Source organism: Wyeomyia smithii, chromosome 1, assembly GCF_029784165.1.
Source record: "Wyeomyia smithii strain HCP4-BCI-WySm-NY-G18 chromosome 1, ASM2978416v1, whole genome shotgun sequence".
In the NCBI taxonomy this organism is placed as follows: Eukaryota; Metazoa; Arthropoda; class Insecta; order Diptera; family Culicidae; genus Wyeomyia; species Wyeomyia smithii.
Window position 1 is genome coordinate 133,759,258 of NC_073694.1, and position 26,494 is coordinate 133,785,751.

Consider the following 26,494-nt stretch of genomic DNA (forward strand, 5'->3'; position numbering starts at 1 on the left):
TGGAAATAAAACTTATATCGGCCTAAATATTAATAAATAATAATTTCATTACAAAACCTCCTCCCTATTAAAAAAACTGATGAGTTAAGCTATCAAATATAAGAAAGTGTGCCTAATTATATCGAAACATGTTTGCAAACGTGGTTATTATCAAACTAATGGGAGCCATGTGTTATTGTGTTCTGTGATTGTGTATTTTTTTCCAAAAAATACAAACTACATGTCAGAACGGTTTGTTTGATTGCTATGATGTCTTCAGCAAAGTTGTGAACAGTAGGTAATTTTATTTGTCAAGAAAAAATATGCACCATAGTGAAAAGAAACAAACACAAAATAACCACCTGAGATCTAAGAAAAAAATATTTTTTTTAAATTTGATTGTTTTTTTTAATACTTAACAATGTTTGTTAGACATTGGTGTAGTTTGAACTTAGGGAAATGTAAAAAAAGTTGAAACTGAAGGAAGAAAATCTAATTGTTTTTCATAGTTTAGATTTTTTTGAAGGATTAAGTTGTTATTCATAACTTTGCCGAAGACACTAAATCGATCAAACAAACAGTTTTGGCTCTAATAGTATGAATATCAATCATAAAAATTCAGCGCAGTAAATTTAAGTTATATGTCAGCGTAAAGTACTTGTGCTAAAGGAAATATAACTTTGGGAATACCTATCTTCTGAGTCAAGCATCTTTTGAAAATAGAAATGCTTTTAGAGCCAAAACAGTTTGTTCAAAAGGTATAGTGTCTTCGACAAAGTTGTGAATAATAATTTTGTCCTTCCAAAAACATTGCAGAAAAAATTAGATTTTTTTTATTTTGGAATATTTAACCTGTTTAATTTTTGATATTTCTAAGTACAAACAACCATCGATGTTTAGCTAACATAGTGTTTAATATCAATCAAACAAACACATTTGGCTTGAAATTAGTTCATTTAGGAAAAAATGGATTTTTTTGTTGTTTTTATTTCTCCATGATCAGACAACCATCAATGTTTAGCTAACATTTTTATGTTTCAGTAAAAAAACCGTCCTAACTCTAGAAACACTTTTCAAAAATTATTCTCTCTGGTAGTCGTACAGCGTATAAGCGTAGCCCACAGTAGTAATAAGACTTGAGAAGCGACGAACCCCATCTTCCAAAAGCAACGACCCACTTTCCGGTGTTTCTGCGACATAGATTCTCTCTTGCTAAGCCCTGCCACAGACTCTACCCGCTTAGCAGCATGTGCCAATGCAGAGAAGAATCCGTTATTTTCACCAAGAACACAAAACCAGACGACCTACTTGCGTGCAAGACCCCAGTGTGTGCCTCTGTTGACTTCGATATCTGAAAGCAAAGAAAGCCATCATCGTCTGCCGTTCGGCTGGCTGTACCAGACTTCGAGAAAACCAGCTTCCCGTGCATACAAACAGTATTCATCTTCATGGGAGAGTTACATTCCAGAAGGGCTACATGTACACGTGAAACGATCATAAAAGTGGCAAGAAAAGGGCAGTGCTTAAATGAGATGCGCTTCATTTTGTCCGAGTGAAAAAGATAGGGATAAGCGGAACCATCAGTTTTCGTCTGCGATACTTGCCAGTGATAACGCAAGATGCTGTCTGAAAATAAACACCCTCGGGAAACAAGACGGAATGCAAGAATAAACAAAAAAAAAAAAAAAAAGATACACGTACGACCGACAACTATCTCGTGAATGAGGCTAATAATTTTTTTGTACGTGAACATAAGTGTGCAGGTTTTGTTGTTTCCAAGCTCGATTGGTTATTTTATTTTAGCAACTTCTTATTGATCATTTTTTGCGTGCGCCAAAAATTGGATTTTTATCCAGATTTTCTCGGGAAGTAAGGCACGATTTTCGAGAAAACTGGGTGAGTCGATCATGAAGTATGGAGGGGCACTAAATGGCCAAGTTATTATTTTGGTTGAGAATGTGGGCCAGCTTGGCTGCGCCATACAACGGTACCGGTCATCTTCTCTGCCTCTTTCCGGATCAGAAGCTTAACCTGGACTGCCATGAGAAAAGCGTCCGGAAGGAGGCGAGACGAAAGGCTATATCATTATTCTTTGTTTAAGAGCGAATGTTGGAAAATCAAGGGGGAGAAGGGAAAATATTTCCTGACCGGCAAAAATTGAAAAATTACAAGATTGAAAGTGAAGAAAGGTTTCAATTTGCTGCCTAACGCTTTAATCAGCTGATGCTGACTGCAGATTCAGACCATCGGTGATGAACAATTGACTTGTTGTAAGTGAGACCTCCACCGCAGGTCAACTATCACGGCAACAGTGTTTCAGTCTTGTTTCTTGGTTTATTTGGGTCTATGGTGCGCGTGCAAATATTATGTTTCGATTGGGAAAAAGAAATTATTTGCAGTTTATTTTTCTTTGTTTTCTCTAGTGGAGAAAAACAAAATGTTTGCAGTTTTTTTTACTATCACTCACTTATTAAGTTACGATTATATATAGATAATTCTTGGAAGGACATAATCTAGTAATTATTATCACGTTTTCAGAACTGATAGAAAATGTCTACATGTTGTATACAATAAAGCCTAATTGTACTATTACTTTCTCTTATTTTTTTCCAGGCCATCAAAATGTCGGAGGAGCCAAAGCGCCGAGAATGGCCCTTCTTCAACTTGATGGATGTGTACTTCAGCGATCAGGTGAACGATCCCACCCTTCGTCTTTTTTCCTCAACCAAACGGTTCGATTCGGACACATTAGATGATGCCCAGTTCGACGATGAAATTATGAACCAGACAGCTGCGGTGGCCATTGCTGCCGCAGCGGCTGCCTCTGCTGCCGCAGCAAATGCCGCTAGTCAACACAAAATTAAAGGAGAATTAATCCACGGCCACAGCGGTGGCAGCATGCTAGACATCTCGGACATAATTGAGGATCATCTGGGCAGCGGGGACTCCAAGTTAGACCAGTTCAAGAGAGAAATTGTGCTCAGCCAGTTTAGCAACGTTTCGGAACGAAGTAACAGTAACAGTCGAAAGGAGAAAAATAACAACAACACCAATAGTAACAATAACAACAACAGTAATAGTAATGTCAACTCCAATAACAACAACGCCAATAACAGCAGCAACAACGGCAACGCAACTAACAACGGTGGCAACAGTTACAGGGAAAAGGAAAAACAGCTCATCGAAAGTTTAAGTCAAAGTCCCGGGACAGGTCACATAACCAACGGTGGTGGCAACAATGGCAGTCCCGAGAGTAATAGTTTGAACAGTAGTCCAGCCAGCCATGTCAGTAGTACCAACGGGTCCAAAATGACTAACGGTCCTTCGACAAATGCGAATTTCAATGCCCTGTTGGCAGCCGCTAGCAGTACTCACAATGGGAGCACCCTGCACAGTAACAGTAGTAGTGCGATTAGCAGCACAGATCGTGATACTGACTACGACGACTATCCGAATGATAGAGATGGCATGTATGACGGGGGAAGTACAAATTTGAAAAATCTCAACCAGAAACTCCTGCACCAAATGAATGAACATCACAACATTGATCAGGTAAATACTTCTCTAAACTTACAGATCTATGCAGCGGTGCTGCTGGAGAAAAAAATCGTTTGCCTAAAGCCTTTGAAACATTTAAGAAACGAGTGCAAAGACCTTCGATGCCCATATGCAGTCACATTGTTGTCAATCAGTCAGCCATTTATGAAAGATACAAGCCTCACGTCACTTTGGTGAAGCTTAATAGGTTGCAGGGACGGGGAAGCAGCAGTGCGACGTGTTCGCATCGGAATGATTGTTACAACGAGCGAAACTTTCTTCTGCTAGCTCCCCACGTTGGCGTTTCCATTGATCGCTTAGGCTAGGATACTTTGTAAACGATTCGTGCAGTTGTAGATTTGGTTAACAAACGAAAAGAAAACGAAATTTGAAATTTTCCAAAATACTTAAATTTCCAAACAGTTCTGTACTTCGTTTGGAATTTAGATGATATACTGGAATTCTGGATTTTGTTATGTTACTGGAACTAGATATGATAAGTGGATGAAGGGCCGGGCTCCGGGCCACCACATTTTTGGAGCCCCCACAAATCGAGAAAAAGTTTTTTTCTCTAACAAAAATGAGATTCAATCATAAATTTGCAAGAAAATTTGAACAGACCATTTCAATCTGAAACTTTCCTTCAGTGTTATTTTTTCGCATTGTTAAGTTGCGAGTACGATATACTGAAGTTGGAGTTGGATGTTGATTATTTAATTAATAAGTTCTCTGTAAAAAAAAACTCGCAAGAAAACATTTTAACAAGTTTTTGGTAACTTTTCAATAACAAATAAATGTTTTTAACTCATACGATAAAAAACGGTTTTGTTCATAAGTCAAGTTGAATTAATTTGGCGAATTTTGAAAACAATTCTTTTTTCAAAATATTGTATATGTTATATGTTGTATATTGTCAGCAACCGATGGTTTCTGCTATTTCTTTGAAGGTTCGACCTTCACTGTTGCTTTTCATTTAGCCGTATTTTATCGGGGCTGTAATGTTTACCGCGATCCTTTACTGGTAAACAAAAAGCAAACTTATAATGCCAACTTATGAAAAAAATAGTTCATCAGTGTAGACTTACTGTTTCCACTCCCAGAAAATCGGAAACCAACACTACCGTTCCAAGCATAGTTTTCCCAGCGTGCATAAGGTTTGTGTAGAACATGGGACTACTATGATTGGAACGGCAGAATATTTTTCAATAAAAAATTTGCGCTAACAGTCACGTCATGATGTAAAGTTTACTTTACACCTATTATTTTTTCCACCTAACATTATGCTGGATCGATCTGAGATGGCATTTTTTCTATTCCTTAATCACTTCAATGACAACACCTCAAGCACGTCAATAAAACATAAAACACCATTGCGTTACTGGTAATTAAGAAAATGTACCACGTAGAACACAATTTACGACTTTTTATAGTAAAATTAAAACCACGTCAAAAATTAAAGACTATTCGCGCTCTTGGCCTGCTGCGATCCCGCATTTTGCGAAAAAATATGAACAAAAACCCTCCATCTCCATCTTTTCCATCCATCCAGTCCATCTTTTCTATAAATAATAGAATTAAATACTTTTGTGTGAAATAAAAATGTTTCGAACAAGTTTGAACCATGAAATCGTTCAAAAATCATTCGAAGACCTTTTAAAGGTTGGCCAACGGTCGTCAGAAAATAAAAAAGCGGAAATTGAAGAGAAAGATGGTACAAAATCTTTTTAAAAATGAATATAAGCTCACAAACTTGATCAATAGTTTAAAGGGATTTTAATTTCAATTTTGTGAGTGCAGTTGAAAATTAGGTTTAACACCATTAAAATAGTTTTTTACTTGAGATTTGAAGCTGAATTACACTAAATTCATTGATCGATTGATTATTAGAAAAATTGGATGATATTTTACAAATAAACAAAGTGAGAAATTATTTTGATGATAGGGATGTCACGCGCTAACGAAAATTCTATTTTTGCAGTTGAAGAGTCATGATTCTGGCATGAGCATACCGCTACTCCGCATCAACTTACCTTGAAACACAGTCCCAAGTCGTGGTGTGGCCTTTGCTCCGTCGTCTCTACACCTAGCTGCAGTTCACCAACTCCGCAGTCTGCGTAGGGTCTGTAGTTCGTCTTCCTATCTCGCCCGCTGTGCACATTTTCGTCTAGTTTCGGACGGATTAGTTTTAAACACCATTTTACCGGGTTGTCGTCCGACATCCCTACACCAGCCCACCACAATCTTGGCAGGGAAGACGGTAGATGGCTCCCTAAGTAGCTGCTGCAGTTCGTGGTTCATGTACTTTCTACACGTTTCGGTCTCCATCGTACCATATCCACCGAATATGGTACGCAACACCGGCCACTCGAAGACCGCAAAGGCGCATTGGCCCTCCTTAAGCATAGGGGGCCTAGCGTAGTTGGTAACGACTCCGCCAACCACGCTCGACGCCTGGGTTCAAATCCTAACGCCGACATAGGTGTCGACGGTTGTGGGGTGGCGTGATTCACTCACAACTAACCTAACTGGTCTAGATTCAATCCTAGCCGAGACCGGGATAGTTTCTAAGGCGAAAAATATCTGGGATCATGCCTTCATGAGGAAGTTAAGCCGTTGGCACCGGGTCGTAAGTTAAGATCCAGGGTGGGGTCGCCAGGCGTCGGTGATTGGCACACAACAGTGGCTGAATTAGACCGACGGAAAATAAGCGAAAATGCGCCGATGAATTTCTCTGTTGATATCGTTGTAGGCGGTTACCAGTGAGCCCAGGAACACGAAATCGTCGACTCGAATTTGAACTCGAGGTGGGAGCTTAGCACTATCATCCCTTGAACGTTTTCCTTCCATGTACTTCGTGTTCGACGCATTAATGACCAGTCCAATTCTTTTAGCTTCGGCTTTCAGTCCGATATATGTACGTATCCTTCATCCGCACAATGGATGTCGATATCAGTGGAAACAGTTGGGTCGACTTTTAGAATATCGTACTCGTTCAGATTCTAATCACACCTTCCAGAGCCATATTAACATGAGGCACGACAGACAATTCTCTCGCCTTAAATCTCTTTGAGTTATATCACTTTTGATTTTGAGTTATATCACTCGATCCATGGTTTGTCCGGAAATCCGTAGTCGTGCATAATCTGCTATAGCTGGTTTCGATCGAGATGATGTGTAGGTTAGGTGTCGTACACAAATTACGTAACGCTAAAAACCCGGATTATATACCCGCTCCCCCCTATGTAACGATAAGTAACGTTCAACATGACTCCCCCCTAGAATTACGTAACGCTTAACCCACAAAAAATTGCGGTTTCGAGAGAAAATCACAGTTACGTAACTGTTACAACTACCACACCCCCCCTCCCCTATATGTCACAATAAATAACGCAAACTCAACCCCCCTCCCCCTCTTCATGTGTTACGTAATTTGTGTACGACGCCTTATGTGTCGCACATCGTGTTGAACCATATATTTGCTAAAAATACCAAACAGTGAACAACCATCTTTATTAACACACACGCATTATTAACACTGCATATCTACTTAGCATGGTTTTCTGAACTATCTTTTTCCAAAAAAATTGTTCATAATTTGGCGAGTTTGAATCATAAAATTTATTTTAAATCGCCTTATCGCCGCGCGTGAATAATTACGAAGTAAAAACATTTTTTACAAGATAAATTTTTAATCGCAAGAAGACCCGGGCAGGAGAGCATAACAAAATCATAACTCATCAATAACATATTTAGCTATGAGAACTTATCGTGTTATTCGGAAGATATTCACGTTTTATACATGGATATGAAAATATCATAAAACTTTGATATCATATCTCGCTATGCCTTTAATAAGATATTTGAGTTGCTTTTAAAATATCTCATTGAAAGTAGGGTTTTAAGTGAAAATTGTTCATTATTGATTTTTTATAATATGTTCAGTTTGCATTTAGTATTCAATAACTTGAAAATACCTGAATCGGTCATTTTTGTGATTTTTAATGCAAATTATTGGTTTGTTATTGAAATATCAACCTTTGCTTTTCATATTTTTTTTGTAAGATTTGGACCACTTGCTTTTCATATAGTCTTGGGGGAACAATATTTTGGTATTATTTTTTGTTATTTTGCCAACTATGTAAACCACATTAAGATCACAATGAGGTGTATTTCTAATATCTGGTTGTGATATTATAATGATATTTTCTCCTGCTCGGGGAGTTACATACCTATCAGAATAGCAATTATAGAAAAATTTCAATGCATTTGATTGATTCAGATTTTCTATAATGTATGTTGTTAGTTACATATAGGCTCCACCTCTTGCGCTTTTTCGGTTGTTTACAAGTTTAATAAAAGTAACGCATGCGAATTATTACAATCTTTGAATGCTGCATTGAAAGTTGCATTTGCTTCATTGCAACAATACGTGCTGCTTAGGGTGCTACCCTGTGGTGGATCGAATGCAATTCTAGTCATCTTCATGAATAGTTGCGCCAAGCTGCTCGTCCGTAGGTGCTACCTCCAGCTGCTGCGCGTATTCCCGGCATTCCGCAGGTGCTCAATATTTGGTCGCGACGTCCGACTTCGCCGTGTCTTATACACCGTCGAGATTTTAGAGTGCTTGCATACATCTATTGGTAGTGGTTCGAATCTATATTCGCCTTGCGATAGGTGCGAACGTTGATTGCTATCGTGAACTTGCTCTAGCTGCGGGTAGAACACTTTCCCTCCGTTGTCGGGTCTCCCTTCACGTGTGCAGTGCACGTTGATGATGCCCTTTGGAGAAACATTACCATGTAGGAGATTATCTTTCACTGCGCAAACAACCACTTTCACACTGCTGAGCAAAACGACGCACCTGCTTGAAGAGAGCAGTGAATCGTGTGTATCTAAGTGCTCACAAAAAACACCGCTGTGGAATCTGAAATATTTCTCCAGGGAGATATAATTAGGGGCCATCCTGTAGCCGTTGTTGGGCGCCAATATGTAGCCCACGTTGGGCGCCAATATGTAGCCGGCCCTGGTCGATCCCTAATCAGCGTGCAGATTAAGCGCCACTCCGTTAGGAGACTGCACGCCACGCTATGTTTGCCCGGTGAGACTCCCCTAAGGGTCAGTCAAAGTTGCCATGAAGAAAAGGAATCAGGATCGGACCAGATAGGCTAATAAATTTAAGGCTCCAAAAGCGGGTAGAAAACCCTTTTATCAGCCAGCAGAAATCTTCAATACCAAAGTGAACTCAATAAAAGCTTACGGTAAGGGATCACCCATACCTTGATGTTATCATCACGGGCAAAGTCGCTATTTGCCGCTAGACGGCGCAAACATCTCGAACAGTGAGCTTTGCTCGACATTCAAATACCGCCACGCGGAAGACACAACGAACCAAACTAAACGAATACGAATGACGTGAACATATTAGAACGTACTAAATCCTTCCAGTAAACACATTACATGATTTGTTTAACCAATAAAACCATTTATTGGAGACTACAAAGAAACAGGTTTGTATTTTATATTAATAGCATGCTTGAATGTGTATTGTATTGGTATTGGTATTTTTAAATCTAGGCCTATCTTCTATTGTTCGTGTGCTTTTTATTCCCTACTGTGCTCGTGAACTCATGTGCTTTAGATTTCAATCAGCTGCTTTATCAAAAATCTACAGTGACGTCACCGGCTTAAGCAAGTGCTTGCACCCGGGTGTCTAATTCGGTAAGGTGGCGTCCATAAAATATTATCTATCATAATTGCGTGCAAGTTCCTACGCTGACATGCTGAAGAAGACCGTTACCACTTCTCCCGTTACTTCGAACCCCTTCGATCTGTTGCCCTCTGAGGAAACCGATTCTGACGATTCACCAGCGGGAGCATCTTACGCCAATCCTGGGGAGTCTAGAAAGAGGAAAAGTGTTTCCTCTCCTAAACTTCCCAGAAAAGGTCCTAAGATTTCTCAAAGTGAAATGAAGGTTACAAACAAACCAAACAGTGCTGCGGAAAAACCGAAGCAAACTCCTCCTGGGCTGGCAAATTTAAAGTCCCAGAAGGAGTTCCCAGCACTGCCAGGAACATCTAAAACCCCAGTTGCTCCTTTTACACTCCCAGTTGATGAAACAAACTCTGGATTAGTGAAATTTTCTGACATTGTGGACTGGATTTTTGAAACTTTCAATGTACCCGATCCAATTAAAATTTTTCTTACAGCATTCCTCCCAACAGTTAGATCATTTTTGAAGCAGTTGACTGCCCAATGGCCTCTCCTTGCAGCGATTGTATCCTTCGATGCCTAATTCAACTGCGTATATGAAGGATTCTATCTCTGTCTTACAGTGGAATTGTAGAAGTATTTTACCAAAAATTGATTCGTTTAAAGTTTTGATAAATAAAAACAAATGCGATGCATTTTCCCTTTGTGAAACTTGGCTTACTTCAAATATTGATCTCAACTTCCATGATTTTAATATTATTCGCCTTGATCGAGACACCCCATATGGAGGAGTACTTTTAGGGATTAAAAAGTGCTATTCTTTCTATCGTATTAACCTCCCCTCGATTCCAGGCATCGAAGTTGTCGCATGTCAAATGACAATACAAGGTAAAGAGCTTTGTATTGCCTCAATATATATTCCTCCCAGAGCACAGCTTGGGCAACGGCTGCTCTTTGATTTAATAGAACTTCTTCCCTCGCCACGTTTGATTTTGGGAGACTTCAACTCTCATGGCGTGGCTTGGGGTTCCCCATACAATGATAACCGCTCCTCTTTAATCTATAACCTTTGCGATGACTTCGACATGACTATTTTAAACAACGGTGAAATGACACGTATCCCGAAACCTCCAGCGCGCCCAAGCGCTTTGGATCTATCCTTATGTTCGACGTCGCTACGGTTGGATTGCACATGGAAGGTAATCCTCGATCCTCACGGTAGCGACCATCTGCCTATTCTTATTTCAATTACTAACGGGTCAACTCGCATGCGACCAATTGACATTCCGTATGACCTCACACGAAATGTCGATTGGAAGTTATACGAGGAAATGATTTCAAAAGCGGTCGAGTCGATTCAACATCATTCACCACTTGAAGAATACAACCTCCTCGCGGGCTTGATTCTCGACGCCGCGTTGCAAGCCCAAACGAAGAAATATCCCGGCGTAACGATCAAAGAACGGCCTCCCACTCCGTGGTGGGACCAAGAGTGCTCCGATGTCTACACGCAAAGATCCGACGCGTTTAAGGCCTACCAGACGGGAGGTATACCTGGCGACTATTTACGGTATTCGGAGCTTGATACCAAGCTTAAAAGCTTGGCTAAAGCAAAGAAACGTGGATATTGGCGTCGGTTCGTGAACGAGACGTCGAGGGAGACATCGATGAGCACTCTTTGGAACACAGCCCGAAGAATGCGGAATCGCGTAACGGTCAACGAAAGCGAGGAGTCTTCAAGTAGGTGGATATTTGATTTTGCCAGGAAAGTATGTCCGGACTCTGTTCCTGAGCAAAATATTGTTCGCGATGCGTCTCCGGGCCACGACGCGATAGAATCACCTTTTACGATGGCAGAATTTTCAGTTGCCCTCCTGTCCTGTAACAATAACGCGCCTGGATTAGATAGAATCAAATTCAACTTGTTGAAGAATCTACCCGGCAATGCCAAGAGGCGCTTGTTGAACTTGTTCAATAAGTTCCTGGAGCAAAACATTGTACCGCAGGATTGGAGGCAAGTGAAGGTGATCGCCATCCAAAAACCAGGGAAACCAGCTTCTAATCACAACTCTTATAGGCCGATTGCAATGCTATCCTGTATCCGGAAATTGATGGAAAAAATGATACTCCGTCGTTTAGACCACTGGGTCGAATCAAATGGTCTACTATCAGAAACTCAATTTGGCTTCCGCCGTGCCAAAGGGACGAATGATTGTCTTGCGTTGCTTTCAACAGATATTCAGCTGGCGTATGCTCGTAAAGAACAAATGGCGTCTGCGTTCTTGGACATTAAGGGGGCTTTTGATTCCGTTTCTATTGACATTCTTTCGGGTAAACTTCACCGACAAGGATTTTCTCCAATTTTGAACAATTTTTTGCACAACTTGTTGTCCGAAAAGCACATGCATTTTACGCATGGCGATTTGGCAACTTTTCGCATTAGCTACATGGGTCTTCCCCAGGGCTCATGTTTAAGCCCCCTTCTTTACAACTTTTATGTAAATGACATCGACGAATGTCTGGCAAATTCATGCACGATAAGACAACTTGCAGACGACAGTGTAATCTCTGTTACAGGAGCCAAAGCTGCCGATTTGCAAGGACCATTGCAAGATACCTTGGACAATTTGTCTGCTTGGGCTTTACAGCTAGGTATCGAATTCTCTCCGGAGAAGACTGAGATAGTAGTTTTTTCTAGGAAGCATGAACCTGCTCAGCTTCAAACACAATTAATGGGTAAAACGATTTCTCAGGTTTTGGTACACAAATATCTTGGTGTCTGGTTCGACTCTAAAGGCACCTGGGGTTGTCACGTGAGGTATCTGATGAAAAAATGTCAACAAAGAGTGAATTTTCTTCGTACAATAACCGGACAATGGTGGGGAGCCCATCCAGGAGACCTTATAAGGCTTTACCAAACAACGATATTGTCTGTTATTGAATACGGGTGTTTCTGCTTCCGCTCCGCAGCAAACACACATTTGATCAAACTGGAGCGAATACAATATCGTTGTTTGCGTATCGCCTTAGGTTGCATGCAGTCGACCCATACGATGAGTTTGGAGGTTTTAGCTGGAGTACTACCATTGAAAAACCGCTTCTGGAGCCTGTCTTCTCGTATTCTAATCAAATGTGAGGTCTTGAACCGTCCCGTGATTGAAAATTTTGAAAGGTTAATCGAACTTAATTCTCAAACCCGTTTTATGACATTGTATTTCAATCACATGTCCCAAAATATTAACCCTTCTTCGAATATTCCAAATCGTGTCGACTTATCAAATACTTCTGATTCTACTGTGTTTTTCGATACATCCATGATAGAAGAAACTCGTGGAATCCCGGATCATTTACGCGTGCAGCAGATCCCTAAAATTTTTTCCAATAAATATCGAAACATCAACTGCGACAATATGTACTACACTGACGGATCACTTCTTGATGGGTCCACTGGCTTCGGTATCTTCAATAACAATTTAACCGTCTCCCATAAGCTCGATAATCCTGCTTCTGTTTACGTCGCAGAATTAGCTGCAATTCAGTACACCCTAGGGATTATCGAAAAAATGCCCACGGACCATTATTTCATCTTTACGGACAGCCTCAGTTCCATTGAGGCTCTCCGATCGATGAAAGATGTTAAGCACTCTCCGTATTTCCTGGGGAAAATACGGGAACATCTGAGTGCTTTATCCGAAAAATCTACTCAGATTACCTTAGCGTGGGTCCCTTCTCACTGCTCGATACCGGGTAATGAGAAAGCGGACTCTTTGGCTAAGGTGGGCGCAACAAACGGTGATATTTATGAAAGACCAATTGCCTTTAATGAATTTTTCGCACTTGTACGTCAGAATACGATCATCAGTTGGCAAAATGCTTGGACCAGAGGGGAATTGGGAAGGTGGTTACATTCCATAATCCCCAAAGTATCGACGAACCCGTGGTTCAAGGGGTTGGATGTAGGTCGGGATTTCATTTGCGTGATGTCCCGGCTTATGTCCAATCACTATAGATTTGACGCGCTCCTCCGTCGTGTTGGGCTCGGGGAAAGTGGTATCTGTGCCTGTGGTGAAGGTTATCACGACATAGAGCATGTGGTTTGGTCATGCCCTGTACACCGTGACGCCAGGTCTAAATTAATAGCTTCCCTGCAGGCCGAGGGTAGACAGCCGGCTGTTCCTGTTCGTGATGTCTTGGCGAGCCGTGACCTATCCTACATGTCCCTTATATACGTTTTCCTGAAATCCATCCACGCCCCAGTCTAGTCCCGTTCCCCTCCGTCTACACCCAACAAAACGACAAGAACACGTTTGAACCTTAAGCACAAAACCAGCAACCAGACCCCGCACAACAGAACCAGGACCCAAGGACTACGAGCCTCTGTCCCAACTCAAGACATCGTGGCTCAGCAGAACGAATCCATACATGCCATTCGACGATTATCAGACGACCATTGAACAACAAAACACTGATTGGAAATCCCATGCTAGTTTTAAGTTAGACTTAATTTCAGCTCGTAGTCGGCAGCGAGGATAAAAAATTTGCTTTAGTTTTTAAGTCATCAGATATAATTGGCGCCGTTAAACATTAAATTGTATTTGTGCCGTGTCAAATAAATGTTATGTGAAGAAAAAAAAATAATTGCGTGCACGTCAAAATTTGCTCACCTTATATTTAGAGACACGGCGGTAGCATGCCGGTCGCGGCCGACTTAAGTCGGAAAAATTAATACAGGATCTACAGGGCGTCCTGTAAGGAGGCCTCTTCAATAGAAAGAACGATACGACTCACCGAGACTGCTGCGACGGTCGCTGTTGTTGCTGCTATTGGTTGCTTTACTGGATACTGCTACGGCTGGCTGCTGATGATGATGTTAGTTGCTTTGCTGGCTACGGCTGGCTGCTGGTGATGACGATCACATGTGGCAACGGGCGTGCGATCGTTCGGCAAACGCCGACGGGGGATGAACTGCGGCGGGGATAACTCGCTTCCTTAGTGCCGCTTACAGGGAGATATCTAGACCTGAAACGGACACTAGCTCACCGGAGGGCCCCGGTCTACAGGATGTTACACGATGATGCGGATTTTGGGAATACCGCGTGTCTTCCGACGATGTAGCGCTGTCGGGAATTTCGTCCGATGGGGAAAAAAACCTGTGCGCGGTGCGCCTTTCGCTGCCCCTTTCCTCTCGTTCGTCTTGGCTGTCGAATAAATTGTGAGTAGCCGGCTGGCTATTGTACAAAGGGTCATTAGCACGTGAGCGGGTCATTGACATTATGGAAAGAGCACATTTACCTATCTGAATTTTCTCGCACACTTTATTGAATTGGCGAAACTATTTGCACACGTTATTCGACTCTATCTAATTTTAAAATAAAGAAATTTAATACAACTCTACTACGTTCACATTATATGACTTACTATTAGAAACTTAAAGGAAAAACGCGGACAACAGACACACGCGCGACACTTCCGAAATGCTTGGCGGAATAGGACGAAATGAACGAGCAATGTAAGTCCTCAGATAAGGGAAGGTGATTCCGTACGACTTACAGGAAATACGTAATGTCCCGCCAACTTCTTCGGGTTACTTCGGAAATCTACGATTCTTTTGGCTGTTTCATTTTGGAATCTTAAATTGGCTCTATCTGTCCCTTTCCAACCTTTCTTCGAGGTTTCTTTAGAGACTACCGCGCTAAGTGAGTCTGAACGGGATTGTGAGCGGCTGACACTTAGAGAGAAATTATGCGATGGGATTGCGACGAGTGTACCGAAATAGCTAGCCTACATCTTGGCGCCGGCAGTTATGTTGATTTCGAAGTTACTAATAAATGCTACGGCTACAATCCACATACCACGTTTTTTAACGATTTTAACCTTACCCCCCCCCCCCCCCCAAGTGGACAACTGCCCATATAAATTCAAAAAAATTTGTATGAACCGTGGACATCACACAGACCCCCCCCCAAAAGCTGTCCACGTGGTATGTGGATGGCCCCTTACACAGTAGAGATAACTGCAGTGCTTTTACTGTGTGTCTCCTGAGTAAATATCAAACGAGGGAAAAATAAAGTAGGAAAGTGTATTGTTGTGTTGTCATGCATGTTTGCTCTTCAAATTCTATCGGATTGAATTCAGCAGTATACTCCGCGGCGTTCTTCTGTGTATTCTCGCTAGACTGATTCACCACTCTTCTTTCGCTCAGCTGTGGATGGATTGCTGAAGGCACGATGTCTCTAAAATCAAGTTTTTTGGGTCAAAACAATTTCGATCACGTTTTTGCAGCTTCAGAACTCTCTGAAAACGAATTTGTTTCATATATTTCTGTTTCTGGGAAAAAAGCAAGATGCGCAAAGGGGCTATCCACATACCACGTGGACAGCTTTGGGGGGGTTGGTTAATGTCCACGGTCCATACAATTTTTCTAGAATTTATATGGGCAGTTGTCCACGGAGGGTGAAGGGGGGGGGTCAATATCGTTAAAAATCTGTCTACGTGGTATGTTGATGGCCCCAAAGTCATTCTTCTGTGTGATTTCAAGCGTTTCGATGAAAAAAATAAGTCTTTTTCCAATGCAATGGGACGCCCGAAAACATGTTTAATGCTAAAAAATGGCGCTGTAGTGGTAGTGGTAGTAAAATCGAAATTTCCACGAGCATTTTGCTTAATGACCGGAAAAACTGCTATGAGTTACCCTGTTTTCAAAATATTCTAACTTTCTAGTACTTACTTTTACTATATGCAATCTATTTTTATCAAAATACTAGATTTTATACAACTTTATTGAGTCAATGGAGTTGTATAGGAAAATCAAAACTCAATCAAATTTGATCAAACAAGTTTCCAAATAACAAAAAAGTATTGAATTTACTTGAAGTAATCTAAGTTGAGAGTTAATTACGTTAAATTTGGAGAAGTGAGTAAGTTTTGAATAAAGTTAAAAAAATGTAATATTCAACAATGATCATTCCATACAATGAGAGAAATACTGATGAATTCGCAGGAAACCACAAAAATTTTAATTTCAGAGCTAGTTTTTGAGCTTTTGCAACAAACCGAATTGAAATTGGTCTAACGACAATCAAATAAGAGCAAATTTAGCAACAAGCAGCTCGTGAACCAAAATAAACAAATTTTAACCTGACATATCGTTATTTTCGTTTCCAAAGTAGCTATGAATGATATTCTAATTTCAGTAACTTCAATCTAAATAACAATCATTTGTCTCAATCGCATCAAAAGAAAACGTTCAGAATTCATAATTAAAAAAAAAAACAACACAAAAAACCTTCCAATTGCAGGAGATTTCTAAAAGCCGTTATTCCTACTGTAGACACGAAACGCGTCGCAGTGGTGAAACCGTTTTCGGCAACTTTCACTGTTTACATAATTAGAAGTATTTTGTCAATAGATTCCATCTAGGCGTGTCTCATATATGCTGGCTGGCTTTGGTTGATTGTGTTGCCCAGTTCTCTTTCTACGGCGAACGTCGGCGTTCGAAACCTGCAGCGTCGCCACGCGTAGGTACCTTACCGCAGTTTCGCCGCGCGCATTATTTGAATGCGAAGCGCACCCCTTCCAGCTGCGAAAAATCATGGATTGCCGCAGCACAAAATGACGCTCATCGTGAGGGGATATTTAGAAGTCTAATGTGATTCCATCGCAGAGACGCTTGAAACGAAAGCGAAAGTTTTTTTTATGAAAAATGTATTTTTATATTTATAGTTTAAGAAATTTCACATGAGATCATCTGGTTGTGAATGATCACACATATCGTCGTTTTAACAATGACAGTATCGCGAGTAGGATGTCGTTTTCTAGAAGTTAATCACCGTTTAAAAACGGTTTGAAGAGCTAGTGCAGCACCACGAATACAAAATAAGCCAATTGTATAGCCCGAAAGAAACGTAAAAAACAAAAAAATGAGAATCTACAAAACACGCAAAACTAGTAGGATATAATTGTTGTTTTCTATTTCTCAGGTTCGCCAACCAGGGCAGGGGTAGGGAAACTTTTGTTCAGTTTCTAATTTCGATTTGGTGCAGGTCGCTTCCTCTGCGCACACCATCATGCTTTGGTAGCGTAGTAAGTAGCACCTTCAGTTGGTTGCATCGAACCGAACAGAAATAAAAACAATAACAACAAGCTAACCAACCTGACAGTGTCTACCATATACAGCGGTTAAACAGCGAGAGCAAAATAACGACGCAGCACCACCGGTTGATGAACTCAATTTCAATCAAAGTTAGCAAGGCAGGGGTTTACGGCATTTTGAGCTGGACTTCTCGGATCTGATCGCACGCAAGAGCTACTGCGCAGTGCCGTGAGGCATATAGCCAAAATGTTGTGGCATTTTTTTGGAGATCCGATTACGAAATGTGTGTACAGATCGCTAGGTTGCGGTCGTTTTTTTTGCGCTTCGTTCCCTCTCTATGAGCTAAAGGCCGATCTTGCCTGTGTTTTGCTTTTGTTGTTTTGATATTGCCACAATACCACATAATCAAGAGTCGGTCTTTTGGCATGGAGGGCCGTGTTGCATTGGTGTTTTGGCGGCGTAACTAGCGCGAATCACAGAAAAGATAACGAACTCTCGCCGTGGAGTTTGTTGCCGTCAACAACCGAGCCACTGAGGTCGCGACTGACATCAGATTGCGTAAAAGAATCGCCTTTTCGGAAATTCTTCACACCTCTGCGCGCTCTAAACGATTGTGGGGAAACCCCCCGAGTATTAAGTAACAAATGCTCCTTACGATGCGCAACTAGACCAAAAGCAAGTCATGCGATCCACAAGATTGACTCTGGCACTTTCCCTTTTCCTTCGAGTAAGTAAACGCGATACGATGGGACGCTAATTAGATCTGCTCACGTTTCCTATTTGCGCCACTCTGATCGAAGCCAATAGAACTAAAAAGCAAAATTTTAGCAACTGTTATTTCATCAGCGTGAATCAATGGATGCACGTATATGTGTTTGGGTATTTAGAGAAAATAGTACTTATCAAAATAAAGTAAAACATGCGTTCCTGACGTTAAATGCTTTGGGATTACACGACAGGCGACACTTGAAGCATCGACCTGAACATACGTTTACATCACATACGAGGTTGTATTGTAATAACTACGAAAGTTTCACATATTGAATAAAATTTAAGGAGAATTTATAGACTGTTCCGAAAATTATAAATACATCTTCTTTCTTGAATAAAACAAATAATACAGGATTTTTCGGGTAGTTTTATTCTGAAATATAGATAATAAGTGTTTTCTTTCCAGTTTCAATTCAAGTTGGGATTATTTTTCGTAGGATACGCGAGTTCTCTAACTTTTCTCTTAACACTACTCATAAGCTTTTGCACAGTGTGTTCTCCGACCATTTTTACCACATTAAGCCAATCTTTTTTAAATTTTTCAACATTGTCCGCTGGTTTGACATATTTCCTCAGCTTTGCCTTGGTCAAAGCCCAAAATGTTTTAATAGGGCGAATTTCAGGGCAGTTTGGAGGATTCATCTCCTTTGGGACACATGTGACATTATTTGTTTAATACCATCCTAGTGCATCCTTAGAGTAATGGCAGGAAGCAAGAACGGGCCAAAAGATTGGAGGATCGTTATGCTGCTTAACCATGGGTAACAACCTTTTCTGCAAACACTCTTTCACGTAAATTTTACCATTCATTGTGTCATTCGTAATGAATGGACGAGATATTTTCCCACATTCACAAATGGCCTGCCAAACCATTATCTTCTTGCCGAATTTTTCGGTGTAAATGGCCTTCACTGGTCCAGGGACATCCTTTTCCTTCGGTGATGTATACAATTGCGGTCCTGGCAGAGTCTTATAGTCCAGTTTTATGTAGGTTTCGTCATCCATGATAACACACCCCATTTTTTTGGTCAAAAGTTTGTCATAAAACTTCCGAGCTCTCATTTTCACAGATTCAGCTTGTTTTGGATTTCGTTTTGGCTGCCTCTGCTTCCGACAGGTCTGCAGACCCATTCTTCCCTTGGCACGCATAACGTTACTCGCCGAGGTTCCAAGCTTTCTCGCCCATCTCGTACTGATACTGAAAGATGCCGCTTGTATTCCTTAACCTTTTTGTCCATTGTGGGATCAACAGGCCCGGGTTTTCTACCACGTCTTGGGGCATCAGTAAATGTGCACTCTTCACAATTCTTCCGCAATGCGGTTTGAACTGCTCCGACACTTATACCTTCTTCTCTGGCTGATTTTCTTATAGAAAGACCACTCACGGTGCCCCGTTTGTGCACAATTCGCTTTCTTTGCTCGGGAGAAAGGCCACGCATTTTCAAAATTTCGCACTAAATGTTAGAAAAAATGACAGCATCTGTTTCTTTTGGATGTAAACAACAGGACGCAGCCAACGTTTGGTTGAATACTGCACGTTATTTGAAATGACGGTTGATCGTAAGTGTATTTATAATTACCGAAACAATCTATAAAATTATAAATGAAAAATTATTATTAGAGGTCAATGGCAACCTAATGCCTGTAAATGGAAATGACCCTATTAATTCGCGTACGGTTAGTGCCAATTGAAGTTTGAAAAAAAAAAGATAACACTGGTCGACAGAAACCCAAACCTAACAAAATGAAAGATTATAGCTTTGAAACAATACCTGAGAATTTTGGTGCCCCTAACAATGATAGAAGTGTGCCGAAAGACCGCAGAGTATATAATGGCTCACCAGGTACATTGCTCCTACGTTTGCTTACGAGAAAACTTCATTAAAGTCTCCGAAGATTTTAAGCACTTCCGACTTGGCGAGGAGCACCAAATTTCACAGGAATGGTTGAAAAGAAACTCTTTCATGTTTTTCGAATTCGAGCTCAAAGACAACTGTTTTTTCGCTTTAATCGATCAGTTGTCAACACGGGAGAGAGCTCAAACTGGAAAAAATGAAAGATTATAGTTTTTAACCGCTCCTGGTTGTGGTGCCCTCGACCAGCCCGGAAGTGCATAAAGTCTTGAGAGTTTTCCTGTAAGCAAAGAGAGAAGCGACGAACCTGGCGAGTAATTACTTTGCGGCTTTTATTTGTTCTAGGGACGCCAAAATTCACAGAAATGGTTTAAAAGCTATAATCATTCTTTTTTTTTTCAATTTAAGCTCTGGGGCGTAACCTGTGTTGACCTGGGTTTGCTTCGACCTAATCAACTGAATAAAATGCCAGTTTTACAAATATGTACATTCAAAAATATCAGAGCATATTGTATATTTTGGTAATAATATCAATGTTTTTAGATTATCTACTTAGAGACGCATTCAAAATTACTTAAAATTCGAATTACAAAAACAGTCACGTAAGTAACACTAGCACTTCCTAGTGTAGTCTTCGAGCCGTGTCTACTCGTGAGCAGCACCTGCGTTTGGGAATGAATCAGATTGGAAACCCGTAAAAAAATATAAGATTGCGTAACAGGGCCCCAAATGGAGCTACTACTGATATACGAGTGGAGATGTAGAATAATGATTTTTTATTGCGATGAAGCAAGACTAATATGCGGTATAGTCATTTTTACTAAAAGAATTTAGGACTTATAAATCGGTAATCTATGGTAAAATACGATAATCAACTTCCTCTATGTCCATCAGTATTCGTGACTGGAATTGTAGCCTTTTCTCTGTGAAAATTTTACATTTTCCCTGCCGTGATTATAGTTCTATCGTTTGTTCGATTGTTTGTGTGGGAGGGTTCACACATTTTACGTAACAAAAAAAATAATGTCTCAAGCTGATCATGCCCGAAAAAGCATAATTGAAATCATATCTATTCTCTCTGCAAAGTGCATCTCGATAAAAAAAACAGTAAAATTGTTCATTATTGCAATTTCACCAGCGGCACATAGTTGAACACACCGAGCGTTTCCAAATGCATGCCATATATCTATATCGACTCCTGGCCGCAACCGCGCTCACAAACACTCACAAACAGCACACCTCCCGAATTGATAACGACACCCGTTAATGTTTGTTTGTTGTGTTTTGCCTTGGCCGCATACTCTGTGTGCCATCCGTGTGCCATTCATCGGCGGTCGTCACCAAACAACCGCACTTTCACTTTTCGCAACTTTGCCTCTGCCGGATGTTCTTTAGAGATGCCGCAAGCTGCCCTCAATCTGACTCCCCGCACACGATGACTCGGAATCTTTTCTTCATTTCGCTTCTATCCATTTGCCTCTACCGCTTTGCAACTTTCACTTTGTCACATGTTAGTTGGGGTTGAATATGGCGCGCGAAAACTTGAAAATTTTCAAACAATGCATGTCATGAATCCCATTGTTGCTGAAGGATCAACAGTTTAGAATTTTGGATCCTCTAATCAGTACCTACCGATTCTGATCAGCGTAACTGTAGTGTTAAGACACCTAGGCAAGGTCACCGAAGGGAATCCACCGCTGCTAGCAGTTGAAGGTCGTTGACCGCTGATGGTACCACCAGCAGGCATGAAAATAAACTTTCACTAACATGGCAGTGCGGGTAAAAACTTTCACTGATGCAGCCAGCCAGTGCGATGTGTATAAGCCTGGTATAACCGCAATGATTGCCACCGCGCATCAGGTGACATTTCTGCCCTCGAGGCATCCTTGTGACTTGAAGTGTGAATGCTTGAGCAGAATCAAACTTTGAACCGCCGGTCCATGCAAGTGAGCGAGAAATAGGTAACAAAAGATTTAGTAGAGTTACGAAAGACGGTCATTTTTCAAGAAGGACGGCTTCGCGTGTCAGACGAGCGTAAAAGACACGACGATTCCAACCGCTAAGCTCGAGCAATAAGCACACGCTCGATGTATTGAGAAATTCATAAATAAATTAAGATTTTTTTTTGTTTGCTTCGACTAAGCGGTTGCGACACGGAACACGAAAATGTTTACTTGGCTTGTTTTTTACTACGAGAGTTGGAAATTTGCAGAACGGGTTTCATTTCTTTCTTTTCTGCGATTGTCTGGTTATTCGGTCGTAACTTACTGTAGTATTAGGTTGGCATATACTTAAACTGTTAACACTAAAAAAATTATCACTTTGCTTTCATTCTCTTTCTCGATTCTAGTACCTTCTATCCTGGCGTGGCTTCCACGGAAACATGTGCAAGGGCTTTCACAGCCTGCAACGCGACGGCCAGATGGTAGATGTGACGATTGCTGCCGGTGGAAAAATCTTCAAAGCCCACAAACTGGTTCTGTCCGTATGCAGTCCATATTTCCAGAAGATTTTCCTCGAACACCCATCACAGCACCCAATCCTGTTCATGACTGACGTAAATGCACACCACATGGCCGGTTTGCTCGATTTTATGTACAGTGGACAGGTGAGTGCGGATAAATCCATTGCAATTAGAACAATAAATAACAATATTTTTGGTTCTAGGTAAACGTCAAATATGAGGATTTGCCAAACTTTTTGAAGGTAGCGGAAGCTCTGCAAGTGAAGGGATTACATGGAGAGGTAAGTTCGTTTCTGAAATAGCGTTGATGTCATTCGAATACGACATTACTGTTTTAATATCCTCTACCGTAGAGTACCAACGATAATGAAGAACGTGATTATCAACAACAGCAGCAGCAACATGCCCTCCGCCTTCAAGAGCAACAACGTCTGTATCAGCAACAACAGCAGCAACAGCAAAATATGGTTCATCATCAACAAAATTTGGCCCATCAGCGACAGCAACTAATTCAAGCAGCTCAGCAGCAAGCACAAGCTGTTGCTCATGCCCAGCAGCAGCAGGCCGTTCAACAAGCTCAGCAAGCCGCCGCTGCCGCTGCCCAACAGCAACAGCTGGTCAGTCGCAATAGCTTCAAAGAGCTGATGAAGGCCAAGCACGCAGCCGCTGTTGCCGTACTGAACGAAGATTACTTGAACAACAATGCGAACACTATCAACAATAATAATAATACAACCACGAGCAACGCAAACCTCAACAACAACCTCAGCTCGATAAACAACAACAACCTCTCCCAATTCGGCGTCCACCAGGTAAATCCGTCAAAGAAAATGCTCGACAATCAGAAATACCAGAAGTATTACTCGAAACGAAAGCTGGTCCAACAGTACGAACAGGAAATGCGAGCGGAAAAGCGAAAACTGGGCATTGAGGACGTTATACAAGCGGCAGCTGCAGCAAAAGCACTGAATCTGCGGTTAAACAACGGTGGAATGGCAAGTCCTGTAGGTCCTGGGACGCCAACGCCAAATCCTCCGGAAACACCAACAAATGGCAGTGCTAGTGGAACTGACGAAGAGCAACCAGCGTTAATACAAAACATCAAATCCGAACCCAATTACGATGAGGACGAAGGCATGGAAGTGGATCAGGAACACCATTCAGCAGCCAATAACAATAACAACAACAACAATAACAACAACAACAACAGCATCAATAACAACAATCACGATGAGGACTACTACAGTCAGCGCGACTCGGTTATCGGTAAATCGATCAAACATTCCATACTCGAGCCAAATATAGTATTAAAGCAGAGCGAAGAGTGTCTCAATACAAACAGCCAGACGGGTAGTCTTAATTTGTGCAAGAACGTCAGCTAGAAAAACAGATGCTGGCAACGGACGGCAATGTGGCGTGAATGGGAATGACTGGTAGGCTGGAATGTGTGCCCACGTCAGTTTGTATGGAAGGCCCATAAAAACCGTTTTTTCGGGCGTGTAATATTAATTATTTATTTATTTTTATTATTGTTGTTAAAGTTTTCCGTACAGATAACAAGCGGATTTGTAGATACAGTTTCATCCATTTTTTCTCTCATTTTTTTCTAGTGTATCTTTGTCATTTAATTTATTAATTGCTTAGCACGTAAGTTGTAAGAAGTGATCGTATATACTGTTTCGTCTATTGGCACAATCGAAACTTCACAGATAAAACATTCAATAACACTAACGCGAGGTACTGACAAGGTTTATTTATTCATATATTTCTGTTTGCTTCATACTCCTACATGTTGTTGATTATTATTGTAAGTGGGATAAATCATTGGGTAAAACCTCCTCTTGTCTTTATTGATATGATATATGACATAAGTGAAAGCATGTGTATGCTTTGTGTGTAATTGTGCGCTTACAAGAATAGGAATAATCATAGAAAAGGCAAAAATGAAAATTGATCTTCAAATATCATTTTTTTTCCTCACCTGATAATTTGTGATCTTCAATCGTTGCGAAATCAAAACCATACGGCGTGGTAAAGGTGCCACGCAGAACGTAAATTTGAACATGCAAGTTCATATAGGTTGTATCAAAGCTAAACACATTTTAATGAGGCAAAAATAAGGTGTGCAAAACTCAGGTTGTATTTATCTAGTTCTTGATTGTTTGAGAAAAGATGTATTAGGGTTCGTTGCCGGAACAGAAATGCTTCCGTTGACATCAGTTTTTGTTTTGTTGGCTATTTAAAAATTCTATTTAGTTTAATTGTTTTTTTTTTTTTATCGCAGCTTCAAAACACAGCAGTGATTCTGTGCAGTCTTAGGAGAAATTATCAAATTAAAAGCCATCCAAGTTTGATTTGGGTCCAGGTTTCTAGACGACCACAGAGTCGCTGTAAATCTTTAAATAGTTCTAGATGATGATCCTGCCAGTATAAAAACATTAACCTTTCGTAAAACAAGTAGTAACCAGAAAGAATGGCAAACAACAATCTGAATACCAACTGCCAACTTAAGTGAACAGTGGCATCTATTGTGCAATCAACCCAATACGCGTTGTTGTGAGAAAATAACATGAAAATAACTTAATCCTAGCCTAGTGATATACGTGCAGAAAAAAAACAGAGAGATTGATGTTAAAGTTCTGAAATAATCTAGAATTGGAACCGCGTGATAACTTCGACTCTCTCTGATAATTAACCTGTTTGTTTGCAAGTGTGCTGATGAGTTTATTTGCTGTTGTCTTGTATTCATTTTCGCTGGCGTATATCAAGCTTTCCTTTTTTATTTCGGGTTTATTTATTGTACCTTCCACTATCGTCCTTCCACCGGTGTCCAGATGGTTTCCCTTCTTGCTGTGTGTTTCAAGTCTTCATAGCGTTAACATATGATTAAGTCAAATTTTCGTTTTCATTACAAAACAATAGCGGAAAATGAAACAAAAAATTCATATACATATACATAGCAAATGAGTGTAATTCAATCGTCGCTTAGACTAAGAGAGATATAGAGAATTGAAAAAAAAAAAACAAAATCACAAGTAAAATAACATGAAAAATTTACTTATATGAGTGTTAGATTTTTATAAAAATATTGATATTTACAACAATGAGGAAAATAGTAATGTGGAAAACAATAATGCAGTTTCACGTCCGAGTGGAGTGAACAGTTTACTCACAAGAGAAACGCAAAAACTTTACATACCTTACCTGAAATTAGTAAGACGATGAGAGGACAACTAAAATATACTAAGTATACACCGTAAGGCATGCTATGGCGAAAAAATACAATAATTTTAGAGAAGAAAAACACATCTAAAGAACAGACTACATCAAACAAGTGGCATCAGTTTGAAATAGAGAGAAAACGATCAAACTCATATATGTTGACGCTGCTGAGTATTTAAGGGTATATATAACAACTAACATAACTATTTATGTCCATGTGTAATAAATAAGTGCAACAGAAAAAGCTAAATATTATATAAATGCTATTATTGTATGCAAGCAACAGACAAATAAAATGGGAATTTTCAAAAATATATTTCTATATTTGTATTGTGTAGCGTTCAGAACGCAGTTGTTGAAACAGCACGCAAACATGAATCTATAGGCCTAATCGGGCGGGCAGTATAACAGTATAACAAGTGACCTCGTTGTCTTTTAGCAAGGGTCCCAGAACGAGAACGGTGCTCTGCAGCACCCAGTTTGTGCTCTATTTTTTTTTTAAAGTAGAGTATATAATATAAAACAGACAACACTCTACAGCCGTGTAGGTACTGCAGCAACGAGAGCATAAAGGGAAAAACTGTTATAATTTTTTGAAGCCCAACAATCCGAGCAGCCAAGCTAAGACGCAGCATACAGATTAGAAATATACTGTCGCAGACTGTGAATAATTAACTACAAACAGACACGTACATAGAAAAGTGAAGATAACAAACATATACGATTTTTTGTAGTTTACAACAGTACGTTATGTTGGAATTGCAGAAATACAGAACATACAACGGAAAACAATGTTTAGACGAGATTTTTTTTGTTATATTTTATAAATTAAAGTTTACTATAAATATATATTCTATATAATAATA

At 40.4% G+C, this 26,494-nt stretch overlaps 1 protein-coding gene across 10 annotated transcripts in view; it reads left to right on the forward strand.

The window, feature by feature from the left end:
* The window catches only part of LOC129724574 (probable serine/threonine-protein kinase cdc7), a 108,504-nt gene extending 82,010 nt beyond the window's left edge, over positions 1 to 26,494 (forward strand). For all 10 annotated transcript variants that reach the window (XM_055679618.1, XM_055679578.1, XM_055679611.1 and 7 more), the window contains 4 exons: positions 2,593 to 3,531; positions 22,293 to 22,550; positions 22,610 to 22,687; positions 22,760 to 26,494. In XM_055679618.1, the coding sequence (XP_055535593.1) occupies positions 2,593 to 3,531; positions 22,293 to 22,550; positions 22,610 to 22,687; positions 22,760 to 23,788 (2,304 nt within the window). In that variant the 3' untranslated portion in view covers positions 23,789 to 26,494. The remainder of the gene's footprint in view (positions 1 to 2,592; positions 3,532 to 22,292; positions 22,551 to 22,609; positions 22,688 to 22,759) is intronic.